Genomic DNA, 17,674 nt, shown 5'->3' with positions numbered 1-17,674 from the left:
AATAACAATTTATAAATTAAAAGTCAGTAATAGTCAGTATTGGTAAAATAATTTTATAAGTGACAACTTTAAGTAAATAAATAATGTAATCCACAGAAAATATAGCACCTCTGTATCCAAATTTCCTCTGGAACCATACTGTCACAATCTCTTTGTTTAAACATCAAACAGCGAGTGATGAATTGCAAGTGCGTGATATTCTGCATAAGGCACTAGGCACAATGTCTGAAAGTAGGCAGACAAATATGCTATTTTTGACATCCACACATAAACACAAATTCCAAGATTTATATTGCTCAGTTTTCTGATTGCAGTATAATTCCAAAAATGTGAATACTGTCCAAGGAAGGTGGGAAAACACATATTCAAGCACCTCATATAATAATCATGTATATAACTGCATTTTGAAATGTGAATAAGGTCTCAAAATGCATTGCGCTAAGGATGGAAACATACATAACTCTTGCAGAGTTTCATTACTTAAATCATTAGTGACACAGTTGCCAGCGTTCCCAAAACATCAATCATGATGAATGAAATTAATATCCTGTGAAACCCTCATCATCTCTACATAACTACTGCAGTCATAATTCACTTGTGTCTGGTTAATGTAATCAAACCTTCATTCCCCTCTACAATTTTTATACCCTCCACCCCATTCCCCTGATAATCAGAAAAATTATTCCTTGATGCTTCCGGATGTGTCAAATCAACCTAGCCTTTCTTTCAGTCAATTTGCATAATTAATTATGTGATCTACCATCTAATTGTCTCCATCCTTCTGCAGAATCACATTTCAAAAGCCTCTATTATCTTATTGTCTGTAGAGTTTATCTATAATTTACATTTTACTTTTGCACAAAGCTGCACTTCATACAAATACTTTCAGGAAATTCTTCCTAATATCTCTTACACTTAAAATCATATATAATTTTTGCTATTGGAGCAGGAAAATCAATAATGTTGGGAAAAGTAGAAGGGATATAAAATGCAAAAGGGTGATGGTGAGGAACACATTTCCAAAAAAGAGAAGTGTTTTAATAACTAATATAAACTGAGATATTAGGAAGTAGTGTCTGGAGTGTGGTCTTGCATGGAAGTAAATCCTGGGTAATTAGCAGCACGAACAAGAAGAGAATTGGAGTTTTCAAAATCTTCTTGATTTCAACTTCAGCCAAGTCTACAGAGCAGTCATGTTTCTGCTGCAATCATCACCTTCTGCTCTGATCATATATCTCAATTTGCTGTTTCATGGTGCAGGGTTTCACCAATGAATTTCCATTCCTCTATGTCCAAAATCATTGGATAAACTGATAACACATCTTATCATAGCCATCAAGACCATGACAATAGATATGTTTGAGCTTAGGTTAATTATGGAAAATGCTTCTGAAGGACCACTGGATCATTTCACAAACACAAATCAACAGATTAAATGAAACTGATGCACAAAAATTAGTCTAATGGTGATAAAAGGCCCACTCAGAAAAACGGTTGGTTTAGCAAGTGGTTTGCGGCCTCATAAGTTTCTAGCCACTGCACATAGTAGAAAAATTATCACCCATCAATTATACTTCACTTCAAAACTCTGTATCTGATACAAAATGTGTAGCTTCCTCTTATGGCTAATCAAAGAAAGTCACTTATGCAGGGCTTATTATCCACTATCCAAAAATGACAAATTTTGCTTTGGTATTTTTTCCATTCATTTTCAGAATTGGAAAAAATGGGGATGTTGATCACCTAACCTGTTTAGCATCTAACTTACTCAAAATGGATTATTATAAACTACATTTGATGCCTTGTTTTTTGCTGCAAAGCTAAATAAGTTTTACTGTTGCTCAATAAGCTATTTATAGTTGTCCATTTGCTGTCAGAGACAGCAAAGGGCTTGGAAGAGCAGTTGAATGGAATGGATAGTGTCTTGAAAGGAGGGTATAAGATGAACATCAACAAAAGAAAAACGAGGATAATGGAATGTAATCAAATTAAGTTGGGTGATGCTGAGGGAATTAGATTAGGAAATGAGACACTCTAAGTAGTAAAGGAGTTTTGCTATTTGGGGAGAAAAATAACTGATGATGGTTGAAGTAGAGAGAATATCAAATGTAGACTGGCAATGACAAGGAAAGCGTTTCTGAAGAAGAGAAATTTGTTAACATCGAGTATAGATTTAAGTGTCAGGAGGTCGTCTCTGAAAGTATTTGTATGGAGTGTAGCCATGTACGGAAGTGAAACATGGATGATAAATAGTTTGGACAAGAAGAGAATAGAAGCTTTCGAAATGTGGTGCTAAAGAAGAATGCTGAAGATTAGATGGGTAGATCATATAACTAATGAGGAGGTACTGAATAGGATTGGGGAGAAGTTTGTGGCACAACTTGACTAGAAGAAGGGATCGGTTGGTAGGACATGTTCTGAGGCATCAAGGGATCACCAATTTAGTATTGGAGGGCAGTGTGGAGAGTAAAAATCATAGAGGGAGACCAAGAGATGAATACACTAAACAGATTCAGAAGGATGTAGGTTGCAGTAGGTACTGGGAGATGAAGAAGCTTGCACAGGATAGAGTAGCATGGAGAGCTGCATCAAACCAGTCTCAGGACTGAAGACCACAACAACAACAACAACAGTTGTCCATACAAAACAACACAATTCTTTTACATTCACTCGACAAGTTGGAATGTTTGCCCTTATGCTTTACTGATGGTCACACTGTACATTTATCTTATTGAATAGTGGAGTCTCTTAATGCTGAATTATTGAGTTTTATGTAATTCAGATTCAGACACAGGAATACAAAGGAACAACTTTTATTTCATCTTAATACAAAGCAAAGTGTACTGAAGGGCAGACACACAACAAATAAACAAAAGGGGGCTACATCCAAGGTACATCAAAAGAAATACGACTGTGATGTAATCAGTATCATACATGGGGAGATTTTAAAAATAAAAATAACATTTCATTTTCAATACTCCCACTATTTGAGCATCTTAAAATCTATTTCTGACAACATTCAAGCTGTGTTCTGCAGGGGGATTATTTTGTAACCATTCTGTTGATTTGCTTATATTAGCTCTGAATATAATTGCTCAATTTGTAACCATTCTTTCTCATATAATTACAATGAATATGATGATGCTACAATAGAGACTGTTGATCCAATTCTTGATACTACATTTCACAATGTATATGCGTCTGGGCAGTCTGAATATCATCATGGTATTCCTGTTAGACCTAGGAAGTGTTGAGGGAAAAATGTTAAGTTTATCCCAATAAATATAACTGTAAACTGAATTTTTAACCATGTATTGTTTATGGTTAATCCTGTAAATAATGGGTATCATTGAATGACACCTCCTATGAACCATGGACCTTGCCGTTGGTGGGGAGGCTTGCGTGCCTCAGCGATACAGATAGCCGTACCGTAGGTCCAACCACAACGGAGGGGTATCTGTTGAGAGGCCAGACAAATGTATGGTTCCTGAAGAGGGTCAGCAGCCTTTTCAGTAGTTGCAGGGGCAACAGTCTGGATGATTGACTGATCTGGCCTTGTAACACTAACCAAAACGGCCTTGCTGTGCTGGTACTGCGAACGGCTGAAAGCAAGGGGAAACTACGGCCGTAATTTTTCCCAAGGGCATGCAGCATTACTGTATGGTTAAATGATGATGGCGTCCTCTTGGGTAAAATATTCCGGAGGTAAAATAGTCCCCCATTTGGATCTCCAGGCGGGGACTACTCAAGAGGACATCGTTGTCAGGAGAAAGAAAACTGGCGTTCTACGGGTCAGAGCGTAGAATGTCAGATACCTTAATCGGGCAGGTAGGTTAGAAAATTTAAAAAGGGAAATGGATAGGTTAAAGTTAGATATAGTGGGAATCAGTGAAGTTCGGTGGCAGGAGGAACAAGACTTCTGGTCAGGTGACTACAGGGTTATAAACACAAAATCAAATTGGGTTAATGCAGGAGTACGTTTAATAATGAAAAGGAAAATAGGAATGTGGGTAAGCTACTACAAACAGCATAGTGAACGCATTATTGTGGCCAAGATAGATACGAAACCCAAGCCTACCACAGTAGTACAAGTTTATATGCCTACTAGCTCAGCAGATGATGAAGAAACTGAAGAAATGTATGATGAAATAAAAGAAATTATTCAGATAGTAAGGGAGACGAAAATTTAATAGTCATGGGTGACTGGAATTCGTCAGTAGGAAATGGGAGAGAAGGAAAAGTAGTAGGTGAATATGGATTGGGGGTAAGAAATGAAAGAGGAAGCCGCCTGGTAGAATTTTGGACAGAGCACAACCTAACCATTGCTAACACTTGATTCAAGAATCATAAAAGAAGATTGTATACATGGAAGAAGCCTGAAGATACTGACAGGTTTCGGATAGATTATATAATGGTAAGACAGAGATTTAGGAACCAGGTTTTAAATTGTAAGACATTTCCAGGGGCAGATGTGGACTCTGACCACAATCTATTGGTTATGAACTGTAGATTAAAACTGAAGAAACTGCAAAAAGGTGGGAATTTAAGGAGATGGGACCTGCATAAACTGACTAAACCAGAGGTTGTACAGAGTTTCATAGAGAGCATAAGGGAACAATTGACAGGAATGGGGGAAAGAAATACAGTTGAAGAAGAATGGGTAGCTTCGAAGGATGAAGTGGTGATAGCAGCAGAGGATCAAGTAGGTAAAAAGACAAGGACTAGTATAAATCCTTGGGTAACAGAAGAAATATTGAATTTAATTGATGAAAGGAGAAAATATAAAAATGCAGTAAATGAAGCAGGCAAAAAGGAATACAAATGTCTCAAAAATGAGATCGACAGGAAGTGCAAAATGGCTAAGCAGGGATGGCTAGAGGACAAATGTAAGGATGTAGAGGCTTATCTCACTAGGGGTCAGATAGATACTGCCTACAGGAAAATTAAACAAACCTTTGGAGAAAAGAGAACCACTTGTATGAATATCAAGAGCTCAGATGGAAACCCAGTACTAAGTAAAGAAGGGAAAGCAGAAAGGTGGAAGGAGTATATGGAGGGACTATACAAGGGCGATGTACTTGAGGACAATTTTATGGAAATGGAAGAGGATGTAGATGAAGAGGAAATGGGAGATAAGATACTGCATGAAGAGTTTGATAGAGCACTGAAAGACCTAAGTCAAAACAAGGCCCCCGGAGTAGACAACATTCCATTAGAACTACTGACAGCCTTGAGAGAGCCAGTCCTGACAAAACTCTACCATCTGGTGAACAAAATGTATGAGACAGGCGAAATACCCTCATACTTCAAGAAGAATATAATAATTCCAATCCCAAAGAAAGCAGGTGTTGACAGATGTGAAAATTACTGAAGTATCAGTTTAATAAGTCACGGCTGCAAAATACTAACGTGAATTCTTTACAGAGGAATGGAAAAACTAGTAGAAGCCAATGTCGGGGAAGATCAGTTTGGATTCCATAGAAATATCGGAACACGTGAGGCAATACTGACCCTACGACTTATCTTAGAAGCTAGATTAAGGAAAGGCAAACCTACATTCCTAGCATTTGTAGACTTAGAGAAAGCTTTTGACAATGTTGACTGGAATACTCTCTTTCAAATTCTGAAGGTGGAAGGGGTAAAATAAAGGGAGCGAAAGGCTATTTACAATTTGTACAGAAACCAGATGGCAGTTATAAGAGTCGAGTGGCATGAAAGGGAAGCAGTGGTAGGGAAGGGAGTGAGACATGGTTGTAGCCTCTCCCCGATGTTATTCAATCTGTATATTGAGCAAACAGTGAAGGAAACAAAAGGAAAATTTGGAGTAGGTATTAAAATCCATGGAGAAGAAATAAAAACTTTGAGGTTCGCCGATGACATTGTAATTATGTCAGAGACAGCAAAGGACTTGGAAGAGCAGTTGAGCGGAATGGATAGTGTCTTCAAAGGAGGATATAAGATGAACATCAACAAAAGCAAAACAAGGATAATGGAATGTAGTCGAATTAAATCGAGTGATGCTGAGGGAATTAGATTAGGAAATGAGACACTCTAAGTAGTAAAGGAGTTTTGCTATTTGGGGAGAAAAATAACTGATGATGGTCGAAGTAGAGAGGATATCAAATGTAGACTAGCAATGGCAAGGAAAGCATTTCTGAAGAAGAGAAATTTGTTAACATCGAGTATAGGTTTAAGTGTCAGGAAGTCGTTTCTGAAAGAATTTGTATGGAGTGTAGCCATGTATGGAAGTGAAACATGGACTATAAATAGTTTGGACAAGAAGAGAATAGAAGCTTTCGAAATGTGGTGCTACAGAAGAATGCTGAAGATTAGATGGGTAGATCACATAACTAATGAGGAAGTATTGAATAGGATTGGGGAGAAGAGAAGTTTGTGGCACAACTTGACTAGAAGAAGGGATCGGTTGGTAGGACATGTTCTGAGGCATCAAGGGATCACCAGTTTAGTATTGGAGGGCAGTGTGGAGGGTAAAAATCGTAGAGGGAGACCAAGAGATGAATACACTAAGCAGATTCAGAAGGATGTAGGTTGCAGTAGGTACAGGGAGATGAAGAAGCTTGCACAGGATAGAGTAGCATGGAGAGCTGCATCAAACCAGTCTCAGGACTGAAAACCACAACAACAACAACTTCTATAATTGCAAATTCTGCCCCTTGGACAATACATAGTGGAAGTGTGCTACTACATAGTATGTATCATGGAGTAGAACATCAAGAGATGAGTTTGCTAATACTGGGCCTGTTAACCCGCCAATTAAGAATAGGAAAACAAATCTTAGGGCTCATTATAATGGCGGGTTAAACTTGAATTTAGTTCCATATAATGTAGCTAGTCATTTGAATACCTTAATACCTGTTGGTACGGCAGTAATTGTTGTTGCTGATGTGAAGTATGTCAATGTATGAACATCCATTCACACTGTGAATACATGGTGTCCTCATACAATAAATCCTATTAATCCAACTGATAGTATGGCATAAATTATACCTAACATTCCAAATGATTCAATTTTCCCTCTTTCTTGGCATACAATATGAGAGATAGTACAAATCCTGGTAGAATTAAATGTCAATCTCTGAGAGTCCAAAGAATCAAAGTAAGTGTTGATATAGAACTGGGTCTCATGGATTTGGTTAAAATGTCAAGTGTTTTGTTAAAATGTCTGCTTACTGCCTTTCACTTGGAACATACTTGATAATGATTCCTCCCTCTTCATACTTCTTCTCTTATGAAATGATATCAATATGTTTTGATCTTTTATGAAGTTTGGGATTTTTTATGAGTCTTATCGCACTCTGATTATCCGTAACGAGGTTTGTTGCTTGATTGGATTGCTCTCCGAAATAACTTAGCAGATTCTGCACCATATCACATATTTACAGCATGCTGGCGGCCACATATTCCACTTCTGCGGTAGGCAAAGTTACCATTCTTTGACCCAGGGAGGAACATTGTAGGTAAATTTGATAACAGGATAACAAAACTGGAGGTCAACCACCTTATTCCTATATCTCTTGCATAATCCAAGTTGCTACACTTGAACAGAACCATCTTGTCTTTGCTCTTTCTGTACAATATACTGAAATCCTTCGTGCATTGCACATACCTGAAAATGTGTATGATGGATTGACAATGACTGTCTTCCTAACTGTTTACATATTTGCTCACTGCAGGCATTTTGGAAGCCAGATCTGGTTGACTAATAGTTGCAAGAAATAAAAGTGGATCAATTGCTTCCAGGAATGGAAATTTAACTACAACTGGCACATTTTCATCCGCTGAGTACAATTTCACATTTAGATCCACTGGAACAGACACAGGATTCAAATTTTCTGAGTCAAAACATTTCAAGATTTGCATTGCATACATTTTTTGGTGGACAAACAATGTTTTAACTCATTATTTCATTCAGTTTCCATTCTAAAAAAGACCTTCACTTCAGAAACAGTTATTATATACATTTTCATTCCATCTGCAATTACCTTGAAAGATTCTTTGCTTTCTCTAATCAACAGCCCATCATCCACAAACAAATCCAAGAAGTCCAGATAATTGGCAGCTTCCCCCGTGTGCAGTGAGTTGTATCGCAGGACAGGCAACAAAGTTTCCTAGTAGTACAGTCCAGAGTTTTGAGTAAAGCCTCACGCAAAAAGTCTACCGTTGTACCAGGGGCAATTTTTATTTTTGGTGGCTCAGTTTTGAAAACCCACTTTGAATCTATCATCCATTGGTCCTTTTATAGCAGGATGACATAAGTTTCATTCATTTGACGTGTTTTATGTTCCTCTTCAATTGCTTGTTTACATTTTCCTTTGTCTAGACCCAAGACTGCCTCTTCAAAGGTGTTTGGTTCAAGACAGTCTACATAGCTTGCATCATATCTGGCTGGAGGTCAAATCTTGCTCATGTCATGTAACTTGTAAGACTGCTGTTAATCTTCATGTGGTTGTCCGGGATCTTGAGCCCACCTTTTTGTAGTTTACTCACATCTTCAGCTGGTGGCTTGACATTGCGTTTTCCATTTTAACCTTCAGATTCTTCAGTTTTGGAGACCAAATAGCAAACAAAATTACATAAACTGAGAAAATGCTGCTTTGAAATGGGTTTATGGAAATTCAAATCTTGGGATTTGATGATTTTATTGTTTTCTGGATTAAAAAAGTCTGTAACTGCAAGATCCTCCCTGATATTCAACCACAATCATTTTCTTGGCCTTCGAATCCAACTTCTTGCAGAAAAATTTAGGAACAGAGAGAAATGCTTCTGCACTGAAAGTTTACACTTGTGAGATTTGGGGTTCCCTGGTCTTAATTCACTTCCCTGATCATAATTCGCATGGTGTCGCATTTCTTCCCTATTTGATTGAAGTCTGATTTAACATATAAACAGTGGTGTCAACCATTTCCACCCACAGAATTTTCAGAACATTCGTCCCAATGAGCATGGGCCTTGTGGACTCAATGATGGTCCTGTGTTTGTGTTCTGCCTTCCCATTTTGTCGTGAAGTATACGATTCCATTGTCTCAAATTCCATCCCATATTCAATGAGATAGCTCTTCATGTTCTTGTTCAAGTATTCCATCCCTCAATCAATCTTCAGGGTCTTCACACTTCTGGACAGCCTGTTCAACATTGTCATCCCAATTCCTTGAAATGATAAAAATATCAGACTTATTTCTCAAGAAATAGACATGACAAAAACCAGATGAATCATCTGTAAATGTTACAAAATAGTATGCACCACTGACCTCATTCAATCACCATTTGTCTGCACACATCACTGTATATGAAATCGCTGATTCCCAAATGTCTTGCTCTGATTTTCTTGTTAAAAGATAAACGATGACACTTTGCATAGTTACACACTAACAAAAGAATGATGCTGCATCAGACATGTTTATTCCCTTGATAAGATCTGTTCTGATCAAATTCACAATCAGTTTGACATTTACAAGACCCAATCCTTTGTGCCAGTTTTGAGGTTATTTGTGGATGATAAATTCACATCACATTGGGTGTTTGATACGAAAAAAAATTCTGCAAATTTTGTTTCCTTGTTTTATTCCTTCAATAATGACACATCCCCCTCTCAAGAAATGTTAAAGAACTTAGCTACAAATCTCACTCCAAAACCTTTGTCATGCAAATACTGACAGATAATAAATACTTCCTCATTTTTAGGACATAGACTGCGTTATAAGTTTGTCCATCTTCTCCATACTCATTTGTGAATTTCTTTATTTTAATTGATCTGATTGTCTTCACTTCCACTTAGCATTATCTACACTTGAAACTTCAATGTTCTGACACTCATGAATTTCACTGAACCATTCTCATGGAAAAATGATGTGCCACGATCCCACACAGTCAGTAATCAAGACTTCACTCATATCAGCATTCAACATACTCTCACAAACCACTTTATCATGCAGACCTGTTTTGCATGATCCTCTGTCAGTAACAATGAATGCATCACCTCTATTTTGCTCCCTATTTTTCTTCTTCTTAGAATGGCAATTTCTCTACAGATGGCCTTCCTTCCCCAATGTCTAGCAAGTAAATTTTCGTCTTGAATCTGCCTGATTCAGGTTCTTCTTCTTCACATCTGTATGCTCTTCCTTCCAGCCTTGAAATGAAGTTGCAGCCAGGATAATGGATGCCTCCTCCAAGTCATTCAATCATTTTTCTTTAGGGATGAGTCACTCTTGGAGTTTCAGAATCATTTGCTGAGCCCTGGACACACTGTCCCAGGTCGTGACAATGGCATGAAACTCCATCATAAGACTTCCAAGGATCTTGGCCATGATCACTAAGTCCAACACAGTTTCACCTTTAAGTAATTGACATGGCTCAGAATGTTCATGATTTTTGCAATATGCCGCAATAATGAATCACTCACATTCATTTGCTAATCATGAAACTTCTTCATAACACAGAGTTTGTTCACTTTGGATGTTTGTTCTTCCACATTTCGCAAGCAGTAGTGCACCTTATCAAAAATTTGAGTTGCAAGTACTCGATCACAGGTGAAATGCAACACATGGCATGACCATTGTCTTTTACCCACAGTTTTCCAGCAGATGTCATCAAATCTTGGGTTATGCTCTCTCACCATTCACCACATCTCAAATGCTGTAGGTGTTGAACAAAGCCCAGATTTGATATTTCCATTACTGGAAATTCGATCTATCAAATTTCACCATGCTTCTTGAAATTCCTTTATTCTACATGCTACAAAAAATGACACATGAGGTAACTTGAATCACATATCAAATAAAAGACATAATAAACTTCTGTGTTGAAATTTTGTGAATAAACTAGGCCTGTAACCTACTAGGGTTCATGGAATCGAAATTCAGACACAGGAATAAAAAGGAACAACATTTATTAAGTCTCAGTAACAAATCAAAGTCTATTGAATGGCACATAAACAACAGATAAACAAAAGGTGGCCATGCCCAAGGATCATCAAAGGTGGTGCCATCAGTATCTTATGGGGAGATTTTAAAAGTGAATTGTAAGGTAGATGAAATGAACTGAATTCGTGGTAAGAATACTGACTTGCCATTTTCTTTTCTAGTTTATATTTCCACTTATATGACATTATTTAGAAGCTGTTTGGTGTGGGCATATCAGAAACATAGTGCAAATGTAAGAGTTCTTTTGTAAATTTCATTGGTTAATGCTGTATCAATGGATTTAAATGTGTTTCTTCCACTGGAATCATACTCTGCATTCGATGATTTGCTTATCGAATTACTTCATTTGTTAAAACTGTTTAGTCACATAACCATTCTTCATTTATGTAGTTTTTATCCATTAGTGGCAATACTTTTTTGTTGAATTGGTTCTCTGTCTTTACTATGTTGCACGATCCAGGTTAAGATGATTTTGGCAGACTGTGGAGCAATGTGATACATGCCATTTCTCAGTTTCCATCTAAAACATTTGGCAATATTCTAGACTATTTGTGAACATTTGAGAATATCCCTAAACATTCAAGAACAACATATAACATCTCAAATTCTTCCCTGAAAAATACTGTGATGCAGAGGAGACATAAAAGTCCTGGTGAGCACCTTAACATGGCGGCAACCCAACCAAACATTCATATCTCCACAACCACAACCACAACAGCAACCATTGCACAACCACTGTTGTGCAGAACTGGGGAACCAAGGGCAGCAGCAGACACAAAAATGAGCAAGTGGTGGTTGGAAGTTTTGGGAGGTATTGTCAACTCTACCCATATTGTGAATAGTCATTGTAATGAAAGTTAATTTTTCTAACTTATTGCAGTGGTGTAATTCAACTGCAGTCTAACACTCTATCACTCATGGTTTCATTCTTCACTTTTGTCAACAGATGTTTATGTACACTAACATGCTCAATTTTTTTTAATGTCATGCTGATGGATTAGAATTTTAGAGCATCGATTTGTGATTGTATAAAATTGGACAGCATGATGCATCTGGATTCCAATCATGATTCTTTGGTTTTATAAGAGGACACAGACATTTAATAAATAATAAGTAAGAAAACAGGTGGTATATTTGTGATGAGTTCATACTTATACACAATACTCTTCATCATCTCCATCAGATGCTGGATGCAGTGAAGGGATTTACAACATAACGATATAAGTCACATATTGACAAAAATGAGTTAAGTACTCCTTTTTCTTTTGGATGGCATAGTGATGCATGTCTTTGTATGTGCAATAGCATCACAGATGGCATCACAAGTTCTACTGTGAAATGGTTTGCATGATAAATGTTATGATAAAATGAAGTCCGTTCGACATGCACAGCAACACCATGAAACAAAATTAGATTTTCTATTTACATTTCATGGCAAAGTGAATTAAATCTGACTTACACCATAATGCTGTGAAACTAAATTAGTTTTCTGTTCCACCACTAGCCGGACAGAGTGGCCGTGCAGTTCTAGGCGCTACAGTCTGGAACCGAGCGACCGCTACGGTCGCAGGTTCAAATCCTGCCTCGGGCATGGATGTGTGTGATGTCCTTAGGTTAGTTAGGTTTAATTAGTTCTAAGTTCTAGGCGACTGATGACCTCAGAAGTTAAGTCGCATAGCGCTCAGAGCCATTTGAGCCATTTGTTCCACCACTGGGAAGTTTCCTGTTTATTATTATTATTATTATTATTATTACTAACAACTACTTACAGAAAAGTTTTTCATTTTAAAATTACCAAAACTGTTTTCATGTGACTTTTGTATTATAACACCATCCAACAAATTGTTTTCATGTAACTTTTGTCAGAAAAGTTTTATACTATTTTATTATTTCATTGTTGTATAAACAATTAGCTTAATTATTTGGCAGTTGTTACTGCTGTTTGTATGAGATTATGTTTATGATAATATGACTGATTCAGAGAGGCTTAGAGAAATCATGAATGAAGAGGGGAAAGTTTTGTATTGCACTTCAGAATATCATGAGACTAATGAAGAAGATGAGCAACAGCAATCATACAAGAAAATGACAGGGAGAAGATGGAAGACAAGAGGTGAAACTGAAAAGGAATCAAGGTAAAACATACAGCACTAGAAAAGTTAAAATCATTACTGCTAAAATATTTTGTAATGATGTTCAACCACTGTGGATGCAATGTGCTTCAAAAATAACTAAAGAAGAAAGTAAAGGTATTCATAATAGTTTTTTGGCAAATGGAACCTTTTAATTCTCAAAATGGCTACCTATATGGACTAATCAAATCAGAATCCTCTGGAGCAAGATGACCATGAACAGAACCTCAACCTCCAAAGGCTTGTATTAATAAATACAATTTAATGTTCAGAACTGTTCGGTTAAAATCTGAAAAAAAGTATTTTTGTTTAACTTCTCAAACTTCTGATGGCAGGGTCACTCAAGAATGGAGAGGAGCCTGACCGCAATTTATGAGGTCAGCAATAAAGCTCGAGAAGGTACAGCTAGTCACATCCATTCCCGTATTAAAAGTTTTCCATGTCATCAGTCACATTATCTTGATCAGGAAACCCTAAGAGACATTACGTGAGTCCTGAATTTAACATCAGGGTTATGTACAATTTATATAAAGAAAAAGTTGTTGAAGATAATATTAAACCAGTGTCTGAAGCTTTGTGTAGGACAATTTTCCATCGCAATTTCAATCTAAGTTTCCATCTGCTAAGAAGAGATACGTGCACAATATGTGGTTAGTACCAGATACTGTTATCAGTTGCTGAAGGTAAAAAAAAAAAAAAAAAAAAAAAAAAAAAAAAAAAAAAAAAAAAAAAAAAAAAAAAAAAAAAACCAATTAGAAGTATAACATGACTTACATTTAAGGAGAACTGAATCTGCATGAAATTTGATAAAAGTGCATAAGGAAGTACCAAAATCTAAATCTAAAGACGTTTATGCTTTTGTATTTGATTTGGAAAAAGCAGTGGCATTTCCAAAGTTCACATATTCAGTAGCATATTATAAAAAGAATTACAGTAAGACCTTGATAATCCAGCATGCTCAGGGATCTGACAATGCCATATTATCAAATATGCCAGATTATCAATTTCATTTTAAAAACCTGGTTTAAAAACAGGGCTGTAAGTTAGACCTGTAGTTTTAATGTGCAAAATCAGTTAGCTGACAGGAGAGATCACAATAAAGTTCAGTACCCACAAATAATTTTATATAGGCCTGTTACAAAATAAAACAAGCACCAAGCTGACTTGAAAAGATCCAAGAACAAGGTAACGAATAAAAATTGCTACCAAGAATTTTGTGCAGTTTAAATGGAATCACTGTCTTCAGGAATAGTACAGATATCTGACATTGTTCATGGTGTGGAATATGTGGGCTGGTGTCTACCACTGATGGTTAAGCCAAAGTTTTATTATGAGCAGTCTGAAACATTGTAGAAATGCTAACTTGCATCCTGAATAGAAAACTTTTTTGACAAAAATTGTTTTCTATAATGTGCAGATCAATAACTTCAGAATTGTTGTATTGTTGGCTATCTCAGCAAATTTCATAAAAGTGTTCAACACATCTGAATCCTCCACCCAAGAGATGTGAATTGCAGGAATTTCTTCTCCCTCACTCTCAGCTTCTGGTGACTCCTGTGTGTTGAAAACACTTTGTAACATCACATCACCAGTCAGCTATTTTTGATAGCTGAATTTCTGTGAATATCAATCCATTTGTCAACTTCTTCAGCTGAAAATAATGCTCAGTTCATTATTGGTTGCAAAAATTATCACTGGTACAGTTTTAAAGCAATCAGTTGATGAGTGATCATCATTTGTGTCATTTTCCATCCCAACTTCTTCAACCAGTGAAGCACACAATTGTTACTGACGAGGCACCACCCCAACCAGTTCTGAGGTTCCTCAAAGGTGTCCAATTATACTGCCACACCAAGCTAAAAATATGAGAAAATTTCTTATGTGTGCCAAACTATTGGTTCTGCTGGATTATCAAATGCCAGATTATTGTGGTCTTACAGTATATTGATATAATCTTGGCTGACATTACTTCAGAACTGACTCTGCTTTCATGTATATATGGGATGAAACTATAGCTTTGAGAGGATCACAGTAAATTTCATCATCCGCAGTGAATAACTTAACAGAAGTGGCTAGTACAAGAAAACACATAACAACTTACTGTGATCCCTGGGCAAAATACAAATTTTAAAATGGCACTTTTCTGTCTGAAACTTATGACAGGTCCTCTACTTCAATGTTATTGACCATGTTTTTCTGCCAGATGATGCTGATTTTGACTCTATGGACCTTCAGGTAAAAGGAAAACACACACCATCAGACTGTTAAAAAATAATTGCTCAGTCACAAAGAAAGTAGCCATTTACAGTACAGTACAGTACAGTACAAAGTAGTATAGGTGAAGCAAGAATAATTTGTACCAACAATAACTTTGGAGAAGGCTACAGTTACTGCAAAACTAATGAATTAAAGTGTCCAGTATCTTGGCTACAGATTCAGTGGTAGCAGTACAGAAGAGCTGAACCTATGAAGTTACATTACAAGACAACTATGAAAGCTGATGTGAAGTTTTTCACCTTGGTCATGCAAAGAGGAAAGAAGAGACATCCAGTCCAGGACAACACTATAAAACAGGATGCACTATACAGTAAAAAACAACTAGTCAGTAATTTGAAGGAAAAGGAGATGTTAAACTCATTTTCTGATAGAAACTTTTGAGGACAAAGATGTCTGAGATGTATTTTTGTGTTAATTCAAACTGAAAGTCATGCAATTTATACACAATTATGATGATAATATTAATATTACTACACTAATTTGTGCTCAAGTATTGTTAATTCAAAGTGAAATTCATGGAAATATAATAATTATGGTAACAATATTAATACAGCTACACATAATTTACACTCCAGTATTAGTACTATCCCTTATATGACAAAATATGTACTTATTTTAGGTTTTTATGACTTTTCTGTACAATGTTTTACAAAATGTTCAATTTTCAAAATGAGCAAAACGGACTTCCACCATTGTAGTAACACTGTTCACGTTTACGTCGCACTGCACTTAGCGTAGACCAGGACTGTGTCCTAGGCATGCCCAATGTTAACTGACTGGGCATGGCCTGTACTGCCGGAGTTGTTGTTGTTGTTGTCATGCCGGCAGAGGTCGCGTCCGAATTCTCGCGTGCCCTCTGGTGGACGGGACTCTACTTGCGGCAACTACCGTCTGTGACGCGCCGTGCCAATGTGCGCCTCCCGCGATCTTTCTGGTGGCTACTACAACCATTATGCCATAAACCCCTTCATATGTGCTTACTGCCTCAATTTAATTTTTATGTCCAATATTTTGACAACTGACTGAGAGACATTCATGTGGTATTGAGAGTTAAGGTCTTAGATGTGTTGCCTGGACATCAAGCAGTCTGACTGTAGTCTAGACAGTGATCACATCTAGGAGCATCAATTAGCACTTGATGAAGAGGGCTATCTCACATACTGAAATATTGTGTGTCAAAAGAGGAGTGCCTAAATGGTTGGACATACTTTTGAAAACTGTATTAAATTGTTTTAATATGAAATGAATTGTAACTGTTACTTTACCATTGCTACTCTTGTCGCAACATCAACAGAGTCAACATCATTTCCATATATGAATGGGTTGAATCCTGTTGTAGCATGTAAAGGTTCTGGAACATGTGATTCTCTTCTACCACTAGGAGCTCCCATTCCTGGCCTAGGGATGGAGCTCATTTGTTGTTGTTGTTGTTGTTGCTGCTGTTGCTGCTGCTGCTGCTGCTGCTGCTGCTGTTGCTGTTGCAGTTGCCGTTGCTGCTGCAGTTGTTGATGATGTTGTTGAACTTGGTGAGGCTGATAATACTGCTGGGGTGGTGCAGCAGAGCTACCCTGCCACTGGCCCTGAGAGGGATGTTGCTGATGTGCTTCAGTGGTTATGGATTCTTCTCTCGGAACCACTACTGTTGGTGCTGCCAGTGACATACTTGACAGTGCCTGTCAAAAGAAATATATCAACTGTTGATGAATCTATGCAAAAAGTTAATATACAATATGAAATGAATGATGGAAAAAAATTAAGGACCTGAGATTAAAATATAAAAGGATCATGCAAATATCTTGCCTAAAAATAACCAAAATACAGCTGAGAAATATTCACATTTAATTATGTTTAGCTTGATGGAGAGTTCATAGCCTAAATTTTTAACTGAAGAGTAAATCATCAAAGGATAGAGAGAGAGAGAGAGAGAGAGAGAGAGAGAGAGAGAGAGAAGAACATTTACAACAAATAAACATCCTACCAACTAGAATTGTTTTTCTAAGTGATTTCCTGGGATTTATTAGTCCTAACACAAAAAATTTGACCCACTCTGGAAATGTAAAAATATTTTTAATGCTATGGTGCACTATGACGCACAACAACAACACATCGAAAGACACAGTAAGACATTGATTCCATGAATGAGACAGCAGATATGACTCATGAGGAGTGAGACTCATTATTGGTATTGCATACTAAAGCTATCACACATCACAGATTCAAGTTTAATGAAGTCTTAGCCAAGTAACAGTGTCATCTTGATGCACTACTAATGTGAGATTCAGTTCTGATTACTGCTTTGTTTTCAGGTCACTGTATTTGAGTCTT

General features: G+C 37.0%; 1 protein-coding gene across 1 annotated transcript in view; it reads right to left on the bottom strand.

Moving 5' to 3' along the window:
• LOC124788082 (MAP kinase-activating death domain protein) overlaps nucleotides 1-17,674 on the bottom strand; it is a 593,942-nt gene that overhangs the window by 399,728 nt on the left and 176,540 nt on the right. The window contains exon 12 of the mRNA XM_047255179.1: nucleotides 16,615-17,022. Within this exon, the coding sequence (XP_047111135.1) occupies nucleotides 16,615-17,022 (408 nt within the window). The remainder of the gene's footprint in view (nucleotides 1-16,614; nucleotides 17,023-17,674) is intronic.

The sequence above is a fragment of the Schistocerca piceifrons genome, chromosome 3 (genome assembly GCF_021461385.2).
Source record: "Schistocerca piceifrons isolate TAMUIC-IGC-003096 chromosome 3, iqSchPice1.1, whole genome shotgun sequence".
NCBI classification, from domain to species: domain Eukaryota; kingdom Metazoa; phylum Arthropoda; class Insecta; order Orthoptera; family Acrididae; genus Schistocerca; species Schistocerca piceifrons.
This window is presented reverse-complemented; position numbering and strand designations above follow the sequence as displayed.